This window comes from Gymnoscopelus microlampas (genome assembly GCF_963454915.1).
Source record: "Gymnoscopelus microlampas genome assembly, chromosome: 3".
NCBI classification, from domain to species: domain Eukaryota; kingdom Metazoa; phylum Chordata; class Actinopteri; order Myctophiformes; family Myctophidae; genus Gymnoscopelus; species Gymnoscopelus microlampas.
In genome coordinates, this window is record NC_139940.1 from 9,868,348 (window position 1) to 9,887,595 (window position 19,248).

General features: G+C 43.0%; 1 protein-coding gene across 2 annotated transcripts; it reads right to left on the reverse strand.

Annotated features, from left to right (window-relative positions):
- Positions 1–4,958: 4,958 nt before the first annotated feature.
- Positions 4,959–17,708, reverse strand: dbpb (D site albumin promoter binding protein b). 2 transcript variants are annotated; one of them, XM_084053599.1, is made up of 5 exons: positions 17,077–17,708; positions 16,351–16,668; positions 13,934–14,386; positions 9,170–9,432; positions 4,959–7,808 (listed from the first exon to the last, which is right to left on the reverse strand). In XM_084053599.1, exons 2-5 carry the CDS (start codon positions 16,529–16,531, stop codon positions 7,593–7,595), a joined length of 1,113 nt encoding a protein of 370 aa, XP_083909725.1. In that variant the 5' UTR covers positions 16,532–16,668; positions 17,077–17,708; the 3' UTR covers positions 4,959–7,592. The 2 variants fall into 2 exon arrangements, with proteins under 2 accessions (XP_083909725.1, XP_083909724.1); XM_084053598.1 differs by having other exon boundaries at positions 9,161–9,432.
- Between the last annotated feature and the right edge of the window lie 1,540 nt (positions 17,709–19,248).

Consider the following 19,248-nt stretch of genomic DNA (forward strand, 5'->3'; position numbering starts at 1 on the left):
GCTCTGGGCGTTAATGTCTCAATGCTTAATGAACCGTAGCGTCCCTATGGGCATGTCATAATAGGCAAACATTCAGCAAAAATAGAAGATCTGCAAGCCTGCAAAGCAATGGTCGCATTGTGACACATTGTGAGCTTATAGATCAGCTGTTTTAATAAAATACATTGTGTAGAGGAGGGAAAAGAGGGGTCCAAGTACAGACCCCTGGGGGACCCCGGTCAACAGGGTTTAAGTGGTTAATGTTTCATATAAAGCACATTGAATTGCCTTGTTGTTGTAAAGTGATACACAAATAAACTTGCCTTGCCTTGTCTGGTTCTGTGTGAATTTTGTCAAAATAAGATGAGTCTAAATCATTTGACATGAACTCTTCCTTGAATCACCAAACAAAAACGACATTGCCCTCATTGCATTCTTGTCTAAGAATGTATTCGGGGAGTGTTTTGTCTATTCAAAGAATGTGACACTGACGGAAGTCAAAACATGCAATCTCAGGGGTATGGACATGTCACTACATAATAAATTGGCTAATGCTTTATCATCTAAATGGGCCAGAGGTTAGAGAACTGACCTTTTAACTGCTTTCATCCAATATTTTGTAAGTTTCACAAATTTTCCCAGAAAAATAAATTCTAAATAGCAGATCTATGAGAATGCTATGAGCTTGTAGATATAAACCTTGGTCCTACTTTTTTCCGACTGCACCAAATCCCATCGCTGAAAATAGCTCATCTACAAGTTCTAGATCAGGGGTCTTCAATGTTTTTCAGGCCAAGGACCCCTTAGCTGAGAGAGAGATCAAGCAGGGACCACCACTACATAATGTATAAAATTGTGTTGCAGATTAAACATTTTCATTGATTTGTAGATAGCTTCATACAGCACTATCATCATGGTTGTGTAAATTCATGTTTTTGCTAATGTGTATTTTCAGATATTTAACCACTTGAACCCTCAATACTTACTAAACTTGACCTTTGGCTCTGTACTTGGTCTGCTCTTTTCCCCTCCACCATCTCTTCACCGCTGTGATGCGTTGTGAGCTTGTAGATCTGGCATTTCAGGCGAATGTTCCCCTCAGAATAGGAATGCTAGGGTTGATGCAAAAAAAGAAGAAAAAAAGTTACTATCACACAAACATTTGGCGGCCACCCAAGTAGTAACTTGTGGACCCCCCATTGGGAGTCCGAACAGATTCCCCCGTTGAAGGCCTATGCTCTAGATCTTCTATTTCCGCCGAATGTTGGCCCCAGAATAGGGATGCTTGGTTTCAGTTGGTGGTTAGGTGGTTATGGCCAAGGTGTTAAAATCAGGTGTGTGCCTATGTGATGGCGTGCACTGCACACCAACTGGCTTGACCACCAGGCACTCTGTGTCAGTGGTTCCCAAACTGGGGGTCGTCCCCAAATTATTTTGGGGGTCCCCAGATGATTAGCTTAATGTGCAACATTGTTTTCTCACAGTAAATACATCAACACACAGTAGCCTTTAAGTGTTTACAGGGTATCTGCACATTTCTAAAGTTACCATTTAATGACTTTTAAGACCTTTTTAATACCAAATTGGCCAAATTGACAAATATTACGTATGAAAGAGGCAAACATTGTGAAAATAGTCGATTTCAGATTAGACCGCTATTGGGTCTGGGTATGGGTTAAGATTAGGTCTTTTCATGAGTTCAGTTGCACAAAGTATAGTGGCAGATAGAGTCTCCTCATTTTCTGGTTCCAACCTGGCCCTGTACATATTATTCAGGTATGAAAGTGTGGGGGAAAAAACACTCTAGCAGTCAGAGATATGTAGTTGCAATAGGTAAATAAACATTTACTGTAAGCTCTGTGAAATGTGCCAGATAACACATCCAGGACTTCAGAGTGTTTCATACAGTACATGTGCCTACTCTTGACAGAGTGTGGAAATTAATGAGCTGATCCTCTTCTGTAGTAGTTAAGAACCTAACCCTCAAATGACCACTGATAATGATCAGTCTTTAGATTAGATGTCTTTATTATCCACAAGGGAAAATTGTTTTGCTCAGGTCAATGCATACATTCAACAAGACAATACATAAAGAAACACCACAATGAAAACACCTAGCAATAGCTATAAAAGATAACCTAGCTACAAAAGATTTTAAAAAATCAAAAAATGTAAAAGAGACTTTAAAAGAAAGCAATGTCCTCTCCACACTTGTGCACAGAGTCCAGCTCATCCAGGTGCCTGTTTGAGTACAAATTAATCTATCTTTGTGGTCTACGATAGCTTCACTTTCCTACATGACTGAATGCATGGTCAGGGACCACATGCAATACCTTCACAGACCACCAGTTTAAAACCCCTGCTCTATGTTATTATAAAACGTTGATTTACTACCCACCTTGAAAAACACTGATCTGAAAGCTGACTGAAGATGGCAAAATGGCACACTTAGTTCCCAATAGACCCCTTAACAGACGACGTCACACTGGCTCCAAACGTCATATACTGGCTCCAAATGAAACCCGTTAAATCCTTGATTTACGTTTTTATCAACCAAAATACATATACAACGGTATAATATCGTGTCAGCTCTTGCTAGGACGCGCCTCACTAGCCAACACACAAGAGGGGGCCGAAACAACAGGTTGAGAATTGATTGCATGAAACAATCACCTGTGCATCCAGTCTCAACGTTAGTAAACAAATAATTGGTCTATGCATTCACTGGTGGGAGCTGCACCCGTGCCAGGAGTAAGCACGTAGTAGCCTCTAGGGGGCTCCAAGGGACAATTACTCCACATTAGTAACATTAAGTTCCCATCATGTTGTCTTGTGCTGCTTTTGTTGTCTTGTAAGTTGGAAATTGTATGAATAGATTTATTATAGATTAACATTTTCTGTACACGCAGTTTACATTTGTACTCAAAGGACCGACCACAATGGAAATAAGTTATCGAGTTTGTGTTTTATCCTTTTGACTACTATATGTACACATATATATATATTCATGATGTATATGTATTTTGGTTGATAAAAACGTAAATCAAGGATACACTCACAGTAGCTTTTGATGGAAACTGGGGACATTCATTTTCTCTATTGCCCATGTATCTTGGTAATCATAGCTGAGTCTTAGAAATCAACAAAATCCTGTTTTTGTTCAGTGCATCTTTTTGAAGCTTAGGCTACCCACAAACAGTCTGGTAGTTTCTTGCACTCTGCATATCTCGTTTTTGAAAGAAAACTATCGTACACTGCCAAAGAATTATAAATCACACCTGTAAATATGTAATTTCACAAAAAAATGCGTATTTGGTGTAAGAAACAAACTTGTTTTAGACTCCTACGTGACAAAAAAGCATCACATATGCTGCGTGGAAGCAGGCAAGTTCCTGGACCTTACACAAATAAAAGTCTAAAACTGAACTGGAAAGACGCGACGGGTGTTTTTAATGTCTCCAAGTACAGATCTAGGGTCAGATTTACTGATTTCGTGACTTATTTTGAAAAGCCAAATCGGATCCCGGATCAACAGCCAGAGAATTTAGTAAATTCATGCACTTTTTTGTGAAATGGCAAAATGATCGTACATTTCGGCATTTTTTAAATTATTAATCGTACATCATACAAAATGATCGTACAAATACGATAATTATCGTGCATCTGGTAACACTGGTGACGAAGAAGATGTAATGTAAGCTGTTTATTAGCATTTCTGTGAACTCTCACTCAAGTGCTATGTGGACACAGAGGGAGTGACTCAGTGCAAGGGTTAATTGACCAGCAGGTGTTTCGAATTGCCTAACTGTGCTCTCCTCTCTATACAGTAGCACGCTGTACCTGACTACCTATACCTAATCGGTGGACTTGGACTTTTGTACTGTTATGTGGCCTTTTTGTGCATTTCCTCCTCAGTGGATTGGTAGGCTATAGCAGTGGCTCTCAATCTTTTCAGGCTGCCCCCCAAAATTATCATATTTGAACTTGTGACCCCCCCACCCCACCCTGATAAGCACTTGGAATTGTAGGAGTTGAGGCAATATGTAGTTTGACTCTGTTCCACAGATACATGTTAGCAGATCTACAAGCTCACAACGGCCAATTTGGCCAATGTTTGACCATGCAGTTTTCATAGTATAGTTTGTTGATTAATTTTGATGCAGTAATGGTCTATTTCTTTTCTATTTTTCTTTCTTTAGGTATTAGGTATTAAAAGTCCTTAAATTGTCACTTGTCATCTTGGCAAACTGAAATTTATTGAAGCAGATTTCTAACTTTTCTCCAATTGAAGCTGTTGACTTGCATTTTTGCAATGGGCCATATGGGATCTGTAGTGCCAGTTGCCATCCCAGGTATCATGTCTGCTCATAGTATGGACTAGTTACTAGTAGTAACAAAAGCACTAGCAGACCAGCACTCAGTGAATCTAGGTTTGGCGCAGGGCACGCAACTCGGATGGGTTGTGATGTCACGCACTGAACACCAATCAGAGCCTCACTAAATGCCGGCTTTGACATTCATTAGTTAATGAGGATGAATGCATGTTGTGTGATATAAAATATATAATAATTAGGTACGCTTTGGGGGAGAAAATTCAGGAAAATACTGTAAATGTGCATTTATTGAACAGGGATGGTTTTCTGAGGATTTAAACCACACCATATGGGACATGTGGACAGGGACTTTAATCCATGGCTCAGTCTCAGAGTTAATATAAGCTTCAAGCACCAAGTTAATTGAGTTCTGAGAAAGATTCAATAAAGTCACAAAGCCTCTACCCAGTACAGTGTGTGTTTGGTGTCTTCTTATTGCTATGGGTCTGTCTGTCCAAGTATGAACTGGAGATGATGCCATTCCATCAGGCTGCGCTGAAAGCAATTGTCCACCAGCCCCAGTCCTATGGCAATAACTCATCTCTAATCTAATAAAACAACACCAACAAAGACAAACATTTCAGAGGAAAACAAATGAGCAGTGAATAAGAGCGATCTTTTTATTTTTTTCAGGGAAAGATCTCCATTAACATCCACATCACCAGCACGAAGCAGGCCGGGCACCATGGACACACTACTGACGCAGCAGGATAGAAGAAGTTCAATTAGAGTCACTAATAAAAGAGTTACCAACCACATCTGTGAGGGGATTAGGTATCACGACCTGCTTGGGAACAGGTCAAAACTGGGGGTCGAAATTAACCAACAGGAAACGTGGAGCCTACTGAAGAATAGTGTGCGCACAAATCCCATGCACTGCACAACAGAGAACGGTAAAAAAAAAAGAACAAAAAAAATAGGTTTGTAATGACAGGTAAATCAAGTCTGCATGACCTTCACATGAAAGGTATCGGAAAAGTCTGAATGAGAATCTGTGGTCAACGTAGAGGCCAAGAAAGGTGTCTTTGAGCGGAAAAGCTTAGTTTGGTGTATATAGTCCATAGGAGCACCGAGGTCCAACGTGTGGAGGCATTGACACGGGAACGCATCCACGTGTCATGGATGTCAGTTTAAGGGTTCTCAGCGATTTTTCGCGCGAGTCTCTCTGAGGAACAATCTCGAGATCGAGAAGGTGTTTCACGATGCAAAACAGATCCATGATGTCCATCCAAAGAAAGAAAATCATTCAATAGTACAGAACAGCGATAATAAGAGGGATAACAATCATCATAATCAGAACAATAATAATAATAATAATAATAGTAGTTAATGGTAGCTATTCAACGTGGTCATTAAGGGGATTAAAAAAAACTCTGTCACTGGATTGGCCAGGTCATTGCCGCCCCTGGGAACATAACAAGCAGTGTACCATGTCATTGTGGAGATTCTGAGGGCACACAGACAAACTCAAGAGAGAGACAGTAAACAGTTAGGGCCGCGGTACTGACAGAAAAAAAACGGAAAAGTATCAACAAGCTTTGCGGCAAATCGACAATCAGAAATTTTGGCTTTTTATTCGTCCCAGAAATCTGAGAAATTAACACACACATTCCGGTCAATGGGAGCAGTGAAGCCCATCTCCTGAAATTCATATACAAATATGCATCCACACACTCATTCACGTTCACCCACATTCAGGTTCCTCTCAGACCTCTAGCAAATACACAAAAAACCTGTGTCAGCCCATCAAAATGCAGGCGTCTAATCCATCCATAAACGGTAATCATGGTTCAATGATAACTTACAGTAAATCAACGTGCGTTTCCACTCCCCTGGGGAGTTTGTTTTGTTTTTGTACATTGTTACATTACTGAAGATCTGAATGAGCTGTGAGTCATGTACAAGTGAGACACAGGGCAAGGTGGGGGTTAGATTATGGTAACTGTAAGGGGTATTGTTTGAAAGCTAACAGATGAATACAGAAGACAATGAGATATAGTAGGTCAAGAGGGCCTGTTACCTGGGGAGTCACAAACACTGCCCGACAGCTATAGTAGGATATTATACAACAGGGTGGAGCAGAATAACCCGGCAGGAACAGAGTGAGAGACGGAGAGATACATAGAGAGAGAGAGAGAGAGACAAGTAACCGTCTCTTAAAATCCAACAAATCCTGGACAAATCCTCTTATGACGTTTATCTCATCATAAACGGTGGGTCTGAGATTTAAGTCAATCAAATATAGTGAGGTTGTTCTCCTCATGTGTGAATGCAAGTACGATTTTTTAAAATTTTATACCCACACCACACCGGTACAGGAGAAAATACTGGAAATGGTAAACACTGTCTTCCCATTTCTCACATTCTTCTTACATTGTCTCTCTCTCTCTCTCGCTCTCTCTCAGTCTCTGCATGCCTGTTTCCCCAGTGACAGAAACCAAGAACCAATAAAAATGTAAGTGCTAGAGTAAAATCCACAAAAAAAAGAAATGTTGAACTATACAATTTTGAGATAATTTTTGCTCTCTATATTTTACAATTGAAACATCTTTCTCCCAGCCCAAATCCCTGCTCCTCACTGTAAAGCTATTCTAAGAATCTATGACTCAAACCGGATTGCCGCCACCTGACTCATCTATGTTGTAAAAAGATCTCAGCATCAACGTCAGTCCGTCTCTCTTACTCTCTCTCTCTCCTATCTCTCCCTCTGTCCCCGTCACATAGAAAATATACAAAAATTAATCTCCAAATTTGTTCTCTCTCTATTAAATTTTTGTTTTTACTTCAATATTATAAAAATATACAATTCTCCGATAGCAAAACCCTTTAAAAGTCATCACGCCTTCTCAGCCTATCCTGATTATCACCCTGTCCCGTCCAGTCGAACATTTTAGGGACCCGCTCCACAACTATGACACGCCTCTACGAAAAAACAAGACACCTGAGCTTTGAGATATATATATATATATATATATACTGTATATGTGTGTATGTATATATGTATATGTATATACATACATATATATATACATACCACCCTATATATCTCCCAATACATTCATCATCATCATCACATCATCATCATAAAACATTATAGCCGCCCACCACAGTTCCCCCATCCTACTGTCCGTCAACGCCACACACCCTAAGAAACAAGTGTCCTTTTTTTAGAGTCAAAACAAAAACGAGAATCCAGCTTTTTGTTTCTTTGAAAACGCTTTTCCTCGTCCTTTTGTCTCATCACTGGTCGGCATGGCGGTTGTCGTATTTGCTGAGAATGTTGCGGCAGCGGCCGAGCTCCTTCCTCATCTCGGCCACCTCTTGCCGCAGAGTGGCGTTCTCCCGCTCCAGGTACGCGGCGCGCACCGAGATCTGGTTCTCCTTGAGGCGCCGCGCGTCCCGTGAGCGCTTGGCCGCCTCGTTGTTTTTACACCGCCGTGACCAGTATTTGTCGTCCTGATTCCAGAGAGAGAGACACACACAGGGGAGGAGAAGGGACAAAGGCAGAGTTAGATGTGTGAGTGGACATAAATCCGGACAATTATGTGAATAGTATCTGAGACCAAATTTGACTAGGATTGTGATCCTATAGTTTACTGAGGCGCTACGATATCTCTCTGTGTTTGATGTATGTGTTTACCTCGCTTATTGTAAGTCTATCTGGATAAGAGCGTCTGCTAAATGTCTTAATCAGGGGTCTTCAACGTTTTCAGGCCAAGGACCCCCCTAGCTGAGAGAGAGATGAAGCAGGGACCCCCTCTATATTGTATAAAATTGTGTTTCAGATCAAACACTAGTGTCCACACTAGTGTTTGGTGGTGCTTCGCATATATCTGTTTACTGTAAGTCGACTTCCTTGATCAAAACAATGACAGGAGCATATATATCTGTTTACTGTAAGTCGACTTCCTTGATCAAAACAATGACAGGAGCATAAAGGTAGAGGGCGGACAGATCGTTATCTTTGAGCGCGCAGACAGGTGACATGTGAGCCATCACATTCATAATAGGCTTTAGAGGAAAGGCACAAAAGTGAAAGGAGCAGCGATGGCAATTATTAGGAAGAGAAAAATGCATGAAAGATGCACGTGTCACACCGATACACTGACGCCTGCATGTATTTTTCCACGATTCCCTCCCTGAGATGTAGTGGAGTAGAAGTCTTGAGTAAATGTACTTTCCACCACTGCTATAGTAATTTTAGGGGTGACATTTTCTCCTTAAAGCCCTGGGGGCTTTTTGCCCCCCCCCCCCCCATCTCATCTGAACAAATTACATCCATCTCTCCGTCTCTATCATTTCATTACTCCGCTGTCATCACATCACTTTAACGCGTCGATCGTTTCGCCGAATAAGGGGAAACTAAAGTTAAAGCTAAATGGTTTATATATCAGCATCTTGTTAATGGCACTCATCAAAATGGAGTTAACCATTTCTGGGGACAGAAATGATCGTGAATCGCATCAAACGATCAAGAAGGTTACTATCTATCGCTATGCACGGTTATTTCGTTTGCTGCTGCATTCTGCCTGATGCTTTTAGACACAGTCGGGGCTGGATTTTCGCGGATTCATGCCTCTAATTTTGGTATCTCCCCTCTGGTTATTCGTTTTTATGGCCAGTGGTGATATGTTTTAGCCCTGCTTCTGGTCAACCTGAATTAAATGTAGAGTGTCTGATATGTTTCATATTCATGTTTGATAATATCACAATTTAACAATTGAATTAATTTAATGTAGAAATGTAGCAACTTTCACTGCTTGTCCTATGATTAAGTGTAGAGCAGAAGTGAAAAAAAATGTCATTACATGTTGTACCTTCAAATCCTCTGGCACCAGCATCTTGCGGGCCTTCTTGATCATGGGCTGCGGTTTGAGCTCATCGTCGCTGAAGCGGTGCCTCCTGGGGTCGAAGGAGTCCTGGCCGGGAATGCTGGACAGGGCCATGTCCGTGGGGTCCATCTCGAACATGCCCTCGTCCGACCCGCTGCCGCCTGTGGGCGTCAGCATCGGGGCGCAGGACGAAGAGGAGGAGGAGGAGGAGGAGCCCGGCGACCCACACGAGTCGTTCATCTGGCTCCCTGGAGGTGAAGAGAAGAGGGAGAAAAAAGAATACTTTGAGATATCTCGTTTTGCTCCCTTTTATTACGAGTTATATTTGAGTATTTGTGGAATGTTGGAACAGAGGGTTTGATGCTTAGCGCTTGTGGTAGACTGAATAATGGTTACAGTGCCGATAATTGCAAGGTCGTAAGTAGGCGGGCAACAGATAATCGAATAAATTGATTATAATTAAAGAAAAGATTTTAGTAAAATAATCGATTTTCTCAAATATTCTAAAAAAAGATTATTTGATTCATCAAAGAAGTAATCAATGGAATTATCAGTTTAGCACTGTTAAAGTGCCCTTGAGCAAGACACAGCACCTGCTCTCTATCAGTGCACTCGTTGAAGTCACTCTGGACAACAGTGTCGGTTCAAACTCCATTTGTGATATGTAAATGAGCAGATAGTGACCGTGGACAAGACAGTACTATGCTGGAGCTTGGAAACCTGCTGCAGTACTGCATCCGAGCCACCAGATGACAGCAGAGCTACACTCTGTCTGTACTAAAAAAACAAGGACTATTCCTGCTCCTCTGAAGAGGCAGGCCATTTTCCAACCTTACACTCCATGGTCGGTACAGTGAACGTCTGAGGAGTCTATGTTTCACTAAAACTTATTAAGAATAGACTCTGAAGATTATTATTATAATTGAGGTGGCTGTAGCCCAGCATATGAAGATATTTTGCAACTTGAAGACATTTGAAGAATTTGTGATTTGAAACAGTAAACTGATAAGAAATATACTTTTTATGATGTACTTAAAAAAAGTTATAGCAGGTAACTTGGCAAAACATTATTATTTTACCTAAAACCAAAACCCAGTTTACTGCTCTGTCCATTTAATTTGACAGATACTGAATGATGAATTATGGACCATTTATTTTTGGCAAGGAACTCTTTTGAGTTTCGACATATTATACCCTGTCTCCAAGGTGTGCTGGGAGCTGGGAGGGTGGCACGATGAAGAATAAAGACCCAAAACAATAACAAAAAAAACACCGCCTTTCCCATAATCACAAAATATTTCCTGGTATGCTGACATATGAGCTATGACTATCACACACCCTCTTGCATCCGTTAATACATAATATAGAGGCTATGGGTATCAACATGTCATAAACTAGTAGGCCACCTCATATACAGTATCCAGGACTGAAAGCCTATGGAGAAATGTATGAGGGGAAATATGTTATGTAAGATACAACCCCTCCCCGGGAAAACCAGTTCTTTAAACCTGCATTGTGTAATGTTTTTCACATGGCCCTGTATGAAGGTTCCATTGAGGCACAACACGATCAATCAATATGTGGTTGTCAATGTTGTGTTTCCTTTTGTTTTACAACTTAAACCATATAATATACTTAGTTGACCAGGGTCCCCCAGGTGTCCTACCTTTACCTAATTTTGTCACTCTACACCTAAATCTCTTTGCCGAAAACAGCCGTAGAGATCTGCTATTTTGGCTAAATCTTTGCCTTTTTCCTTTCACTGAATGTTTGGCTATTGTGGCATGCCCAGAATAGGGATGCTAAGGTTCATGTGGTTAAATCCTGTTGACAAATTCCGGCCTGACACTGTGCTGCTCTGCTCTGCTCCGCTGGCCAGGCTGACAGATCTGTTGGAACACCTCGACACCCTCCCTCGCACTTTAAGATCTGCAGCTAACACTCTCTACCTGCTTCCTCCTGTGGCAGGTTTTACAGCGCAAGATGACTTGTAACAGTATTTGATACATTGTAACGGCCACCGTTACAATGTATCAATCAGCTGATGCAGCAAGGGGGGTGAAACTATAGGGTTCAATGATTAATCAAAATAAATATTTATCCAATTCAACTTTTAGGCATCAAATAATCGTTTTAGTGAGGTATATCATGTATGACTTTCGATACAGGTATGTATAGTTTGTGTCTGTGTGTATGTGCTATTTAAAACTTGACTACCAAAATGTGAGTTGAGTGTGTTTGTCTTCCATATTACATGAAAAGTCATGTGCCGGGTAATCATATAAAGCAATTATAAGATGTCTTGTTTGGGTTTAGATAACATGTGATGAGCCTATACCATCACATTGTACTTAATTACCTCATCTTTACAGTCATTTTATGGTTTTATATTAACTGCATAAGGGAGATAGCGCATGCACATCGACTTCAGTGTCCATATGCAGCACAAACAGAAGATCAACATAAATAAAATAATGTGGTCCACTGGTAATATGGTCCTACTTGTTCAAACGGATCTATTCCTGAATAAGATCCATTTGATTGAAACGTGGGAAGAAATGTGGGAGCATTATTACCAGTGTGCGGACCCTATTGTTTTATTTAAATGAATAGTATAGCTTAATCAAATCATTGGAAAAAGGTATACGTGTATACTTTGCCATAAGACAAGCTCACAACTCAAATCGAACGTTTGAGTTATTTTTTTTAAATAGAAATAGAGACGTCACGTTGAAAGTGGCTGAGTGGGGCCAGTATTATGCTACAACGCCCCGCCCTACCCTTTAGGGTCTTACCACTTACAGCCTGGCTCTCTACTCCTGTTGGAATGGAATATACAGACAGACATACAGACACCCCTATACATGTATGCAACACTAGATCAACAGACTTGTCAACAGGGAATAAGTTGTGGTGGCTGAATATAGTAAGAAAGCTGAGAGGGGGCGGGGGGGGTGACATTAACCACCTTAAACGTGCCCTCACTATTTTGGGCCGGTCATTATAGGCGAAAGTTCTCAAAAATTGCCTAGTCCTGACCTATATGCTTAATTTACTCACACATGTCATACACCAGTGTCGCTCAGCAATCAAGACGATCTGCAAGCTCACATTGCAACGTGCTGTGAGCCTTAGTGAAGATCGGCTATTTTTCTATTCATGGTATGGTGCAGTATATAGAGCTTAAGTGGTTAAACTTACACACTGCACTACACACTTACATCAACTTTAACATGAAAGAATTATCATCCAAATGTGTAGTATTCAACCTTTGTCATGCAATAAAAAAACATGACAGCCTAAATATAGCCTTTAAAATCTTAACTTTGATGTAAGGGCTTTATGGCAGAACAAGCCGGCCCGGTGTTGATATTGCATATCTCATTCTTTTATCTGTATCAATGTACTCGATCTGTCATAGGCCAGTTGGACATTCCATTTTAACTCCAGTACCAACAACAGCACAGCCACTCTCTTCCTCTTTCCCTCCCTCCCTCCCTCCTTCTACTCTTGGTCCCTCCCACCACATCCCTGCTGACTCCGCCTATAGTTCCCTCTCTCTCTAGTACTCACAGCCTCTGCACGTGTAGCGACGCGTGCACATGTCCGTAGCGTGTGAGGTGGGGAGAGAGAGATTTAAAGACACGCAATCACAAAACACTCAGACACACTCCTCTTCCCCGCTTGCTTTTGCACTGTTGGACCCGACTGCACACCGACAACTGGCACGGCATGAATGTTTCGCTTGTTGTTGTTGTCCATAGATTACACATGAAAAACCAAAAACTAAACTTCTTTGATGAAGGTTTGAGCTTGACTCAACAAAAGCAAAACTCTATTCTTCACAACTCTCTCTCTCTCTCTCTCTCTGCCCTCTCTCTCTGTAAGTTTTATTTACCCCACCCCTCTCCTTCTTTGGCTCCTTCATTGTTGTTTTACGGCTTCATTGGTTCGGTCCTCCACCCCTCTTCCTACCAGCCATACAGCCCCCTGAGAAAAGCTGATCTTTTAAGTGTGCACTCTGCTACTTCACAAAAAAAGTGAATTCCAGTCATTGTTAACCATTCTGTTCCTGCATGCTCTCTGTCATGTTGACTTTATGTTCAGGGGCTGCATGACTTTGTCTACTCTCTCTGCAGGACAGAAAAGTGCTTGGTCACTACGGCGTTTTAGCATGAACCCAAACCCAAAGGGGAATGTGAAAGTGCTGAATCACTAACCTAAAGGGTGTGTGTGTGTGTGTGTGTGCGTGTGCGTGCGCGTGCGCGTGCATGTGTGTGTGTGTGTGTGTGTGTGTGTGTGTGTGTGTGTGCGTGCGTACGTTTGTTTTGGGGTGTCGGGGGCATTCAAAGAACACCAGCATTAAATTGGAGGACTATTAACCTAGCGTTCCTATTCTGGGCAAAAATATACGAATAATCAGCGAAAATAGGTGAATAGCAGATCTACATAATTCTCTTTTCTTTTCCGCTATTCGAATTCTGGTTCGAGCAAAGGCCTGGTTTCTGGAAATGACCATTGGTGAGCTAAAGAGCATGAGTGCCACTAGTAACCCAAGCCTTCCTGTCCCTCTGCCCAGTTAACTTCAGCGTGGGAGAGTTTTGTTTTATTTATTTCTGCACTTGGCTGTCACGTGAGCAGCTAAAGGCCTCAGTGTTTTCCTCAAGGACGCTTCGATAGCACCAAGGGCTGGCCGGGAGTTGGGGGAGGGTAGAGGACTGATTCCCGGGGTAAGTGGGCAAAACTCACCATAGTCATTGACTCCTCCCAGCAGGCTCTGGGGCGGCTGCGCCACCTCCAAACCAATGAGCGAGGGCGGCGAGGAGGAAGAGGATGACGACGTAGAGCATGTCGGGGAGGATGGCGGGCACTGGGAGCTCTGGTTGGGCATGGCCGACTGCGTGCTCTGCGAGGGGATCTGGGCGGTGCTGGAGCTGTTACAGTTGCCGCCGTTTTGGAGGCTGTTGCCCATGCCGTTGTCGGTGAGAAACTCCTCTAAGTCCATATACTGCAGCTGGAACAGGCCGCCGTCCGCCGGCAAGCTGCGGTCCCACAGCAGGGGCCCCAGGAACTGGGAATTGAAGCCGCCTCCGTTGCCGCCTCCGTTGCCTCCTCCGTTGCCTCCTCCGTTGCCGCCTCCGTTGCCTCCTCCGTTGCTGCTCCTCATGGAGTCGTCATCCATGTCCACGTTCCTGTCTTTGTCTAGCGGACAGAGAAAGAGAAAGGTGAAGGAGATGAATGAGGTGATAGAGTTGGCTCCTGATGCCTTAACGAGGACCACAGGACGGAGGTATAGCACACTGCACTCAGACTTGAATGGTACGTTCTGTCTGCTTCTACGGCATCGCCCTTCACTGTCCCGTGGAGCTACATTTGAGAAACGTGTTGTTATGTTTCTACACTGCAAGGTGTTATCATGTAACTCCAGTACAGTTACTGTGATTTGTGAGTAGAGTGACTGAGATGATGATTTATGTAAAATTGCAGTGAGCGGTTTGATTAACTTAACAGGTTCCAATGAGAGTGCTTGCTTGCCAACAGGCCTTTCTGTAAAGACCATACCAGGCTTATGTTGACTTCTAGCCAGAGATTTGTCCTGTCTTCAGATTTCCATAAGTGCATGCAGTGTACATTCTGCATGCACTCCCCTTTGAAAGTCACTTCGACACTTATTTGATCTAAAATTACCGTATTACTGTAAACATACTTCCTTACAAGTGCTGCATTTCTGAACTTGAATTATAGGTTGAAGAGGGCTTTTAACGAGACAGTGACTGACAGCTAACGTTGACAAAAATGTTCAGTTACATTCTGGAACATTTATTGAATAAAGAAACATGAGATCTAAAAAGATTACCCAATTTTAGGAAGAATTGTGGAGGTTTATGTAAACTAGTGGTCGTTGACAGTGGACTTGTGGTACTTAAGTTATTTTTTGAACAAGTGACTAAATTGGATGTTATATCAATCATAAACTCTACTGCAAGCTCTTTTTTGGCAGAGTCAACAACAAAACGCTAATGTTCAGGATATCGGTGATGGGGAGATTTAAGATGAAAAGTTAAATGTCATCATAATAACATATAGGACAAACCACAACAAAGATCAGTTGTGATAACAGTAAAGATACATACATCCAGATTTACTGCAAGAGTGGGCGGGACTTAAAATGACAATCTGGGATTTATTGTAATGAATAAACGATTTGAACAAATCTGGATGGTAGAGTACGTTAATACAATATAACTAGCACATCTGCAGTGATTGGAGGTGGTCTCCCTGCTCTTCCATTGAGAAACATATACCCTGGTGTCGGGTATCACCTAGTGGTTGACAATGTCAATAAAGTTATTTGAAGCCGATGATGCTCTGGGTTGGAAACTAGATGCGCGTATTGTCGTTCGGCAAATTGTTGCAATTACCTCTCTCTGACTGGAGAGGGAGACAGCGGACATAGAACTTACGGGATGTATAGCTTTAAAATGTAATCCTTTCCCTAAACACGTCCTAAAAGCATGCCAGTGCTGACAGTTCAGTCAAAACGTGACAGGACAGGATGTGTCAGATTAAAACACACCTGCCTTCCCCCTGCGATGAGGACTGACTGAGGCAGCTGTCACGATCCAAATTTAAAGCTGCAATCCATAACTTTTGTTATCCGTATGATAAGGGTATGTTATTACAATATAATTAACACAACTGTGGTGGTTGTAGTTGGTCTACATGCTCTTCTGTTGATAAATGCACATCCTGTGGTAGGACCACTACTGGTTGACAAGTGGTATTACATGGAGGTCAAAACATCATTTATCTTCCACCCAAACAGACTTTCCGTTACAGCTTAGCAGTCTAAATTTTGGCGCTCATACAGGAGGCTCGATTTTGTCTCCTGGGTAGAACATGAAAGTTACAGCTTTAAGCCCTGTTGTCAACAATTTTACCATTTTTTTCTAAAATAGCAGATCTGTATGCTCACAACACAACACATCTGAGCTTGTAGATCTGCTATTTTCTTTTTTTCCCCCCTACCATTTTCACAATGTTTGACAATTTTCACCTATAATGACATGTCCAAAATAGCTTGTCTAAACAACATAATGAATCATGCATGAGTTGACATCTATAAGGTTTGTCAACTCAAAAAGGTAAAAGGTGCCAATCCTCACCTTTCACATCGCAGGAGGTTTTCAACCGCTGGTGGTCTCCCTTCATGGGGTGCTGCAGGAGTGACTTGAGACCCGCCATCGAGGTGAGGGATCCGCCGGGCTGGGTGCTGCACGTTCCGAACTGGGGGCTGGCCCCTGCTGGGAGGTCGGGGGTCAGGAGCTGAGAGAGCTGCCTGGACATCCTGGACCGGATGGAGGTGGAGTATATGGGCAGGGTGGGCCGGGGGGGTCCGGTCAGTAGAGAGATAGATACCTCTGCTCCAAGGAGGAAGAAGTGGGGCCCGAGGGGGTCAACACAAACTGGCCCAAAAAAAAACCCTATCAAAAAAATACAAAGTTATCTTTCTTGAATGAGTGGAGAGCAGACACAGACAGAGCGAAGAGAGCAGAATGGGGAATGTGTGTGTGTATGTGCCTGAATGCGCGTGCGTGCGTGCGTGCGTGCGTGCGTGCGTGCGTGCGTGCGTGTGTGTGTGTGTGTGTGTGTGTGTGTGTGTGTGTGTGTGTGTGTGTGTGTGTGTGCGCGTGGAGAAAGAGAGAGAAGAGAGAAGCTGCCTGTGCAGTTGTGCAGTTGGTATTCTATGTGCAGCCTGCTATTGTAATTGCATACAGAATAAACTTAAAAGCTATAATATAATATAATAATATGAATGTAGATAATAATGCAGGTTGATTTAGCATAATACAGTAAAAAAAACATAAGCAAGACAAATGAGCAACTTTTACCTTTTAACTTGTAGACAGTTTGGTTTGATCGGTGCCACGCAGAGTCATTTTCAGCAAAGTATTCCACTGAAGTTATAGGGCGTGCAGAATGTTAATTCCTTTCCCTTTTTAAATGGCACGAGACGTTTGTCTTCGGCGAACGAGCGTGCCAAAAAAACTGCCAAAAAGTCAGACAATCTGCCCAGGAACACTGACCATGGTAAATAACAATAATATTAATAACAATATTAATAACCAATAATGGTAGAAACTCCTTCGCTGCTGGAGCTCAGTTGCAAATAATGTCTCAAAAGTTATACAGCCCTCCTATATCAACATCCAAGAGGCTGTGTCAACCATTCAATATACGGCACGGGGAAAAAAGAACCGAATACTTGCACAAAAAAAGAAAGAAGGAATGCAACGTCCTCCTCCTCCGAATGAGAGAAAAAACTGTTAACGTGCAAGAAGAGGAAGGACAACAACAACAACAGCAACGAAAACAAAAACGCAGTGAACGAGGAAAAAGAAAAGGCTGCGTCTCTTCTCTACAGAGTCGGACTGGTCAGATGACAAGTTGATTTGCTTTCTCCCTTCTGTCCTGTGGTTCTTTAGGAAGAGGCGGGGGGAGTCTCTCTCTCTCTCTCTCTCTCTCTCTCTCTCTCTCTCTCTGACTGTACTTTTCTTCTCCCTCTCTTGCATACAGTCACGGGCACGGGCTGGAAGGTGGGGGCTGGGGTGGGGGGGGGGTGTTCGGTCCGCGCGACGACGGCTGTCCTCGCTCAGCTGGAACGAACACGGGCAGTTCACGTGACGTCACGTCACATCTCGCACAGGCTGGAACAGAAGAACGGGGTGGGCGGGGTGGTGGTGGATGGTGGGGGGGGCGGGGGTGGGGGGGTGGTGTCGGGGCGTGCACCGAACACCGCGCGCTCCTCAATATTGATGAGGCAGACACATATACACACACGCCTACCTCTGATAACTTTAACCTCCTCCTCATGATAAACCCGGTGTCTATCAAACATTTTCCATGACAACGACCCCCAAATATAAGGCTATATGGCCGCGTTTGACCCGTCCATCTGAACACATGTTGTGCCAGGGAGACAGGGACCCCCATAAGAGAAAATGTGTTCAATTGCATGTGTTAAAAATGTTCAATATTATTCCATATTTGTTCAAGATGTTGTCTTTTTTTGTGGTTTGTTGAAAATAACAGATGTACAAGCTCACACCGAGTCACATCATAATGCGTTTTGAGCTTGTAGATCGGCTATTTTCGAATAGCCAAAGTTGTCTATAACTTGAATTATGATTAAAGTGGTTAAACTGATTTGGATGCTATACACATTTTTTTTGCTGGGGACCCCATGGAACCACCCTCAAGGACCCCCTGTGGGTCCCTGGACCTCAGGTTGAGAACCCCTGCTCAATATTGATGAGCGCACACACCTACCCATTAACCTCCTCGTGCCACTCCTCGAGGAGGCACGTCCTAAACGGTTGTTTGTGTGGACAGTGTGTGCTCCTCCTGCCTCCCCGCATGTCTGCCCTGCCTGCCGCCACTCACAACCAAAACACCGTGTTTTTTTAATTGCGATTATTATAAAGCACATAGACCGAGGTGCACGCCTGCTTTTTTTTCCATTGCAGGAACTATAATGCAATTGTCTTTGCTTATTATTATTACCATGCAGGGATGTGTACGCCCCATATAACTGTCCTCCTGCATTATTATTGTTTATACCGTATATCCACAAATTACAGTATCCATTAATTCATTCATACATTTAGGTATTTATTTTCCCAATAGCAGCCTGTGTAATTATTATCAGGTGGCTGAAGGAAGGGACGTAGTTCTGTCACTATGCTTGTAATCCACAGAAAACGTGAGCGGTGTGTGCCTGCGTTGTTCAGGCGAGAGGAATACACCAGCAGCACGTTGCTTCCCGGGGCACACACTCAGCTCACTCGGCCTCGGCAAAATAGCCCTGTTCCAGCAGCCTCGCACATGTTCTAGGCACGCGGGGACGAAGGCCGTCTGCTTTGCCCGCTCCCGCTCCCATTGGCTGGCGGGAGCGCGACTCCGCCCACAGCGGGCGCCGATTGGACAGAAGTAGGTCAGCCGCCCCGCCCCCCGCCGATCCACCCCATGCCACGGCCGCGTGAGAGCCGTTCGAAACACAAAAA

Coding starts and splice junctions, on each gene's coding strand:
- dbpb (XM_084053598.1), bottom strand. CDS start 16,531: ATGTCCAGGCAGCTCTCTCAGCTCCTGACCCCCGACCTCCCAGCAGGG. Junction 9,433..13,933: donor GGGAGGAGTCAATGACTATG/GTGAGTTTTGCC, acceptor CTTCACCTCCAG/GGAGCCAGATGAACGACTCG. Junction 7,809..9,160: donor AGGATTTGAAGGTACAACAT/GTAATGACATTT, acceptor CTCTGGAATCAG/GACGACAAATACTGGTCACG.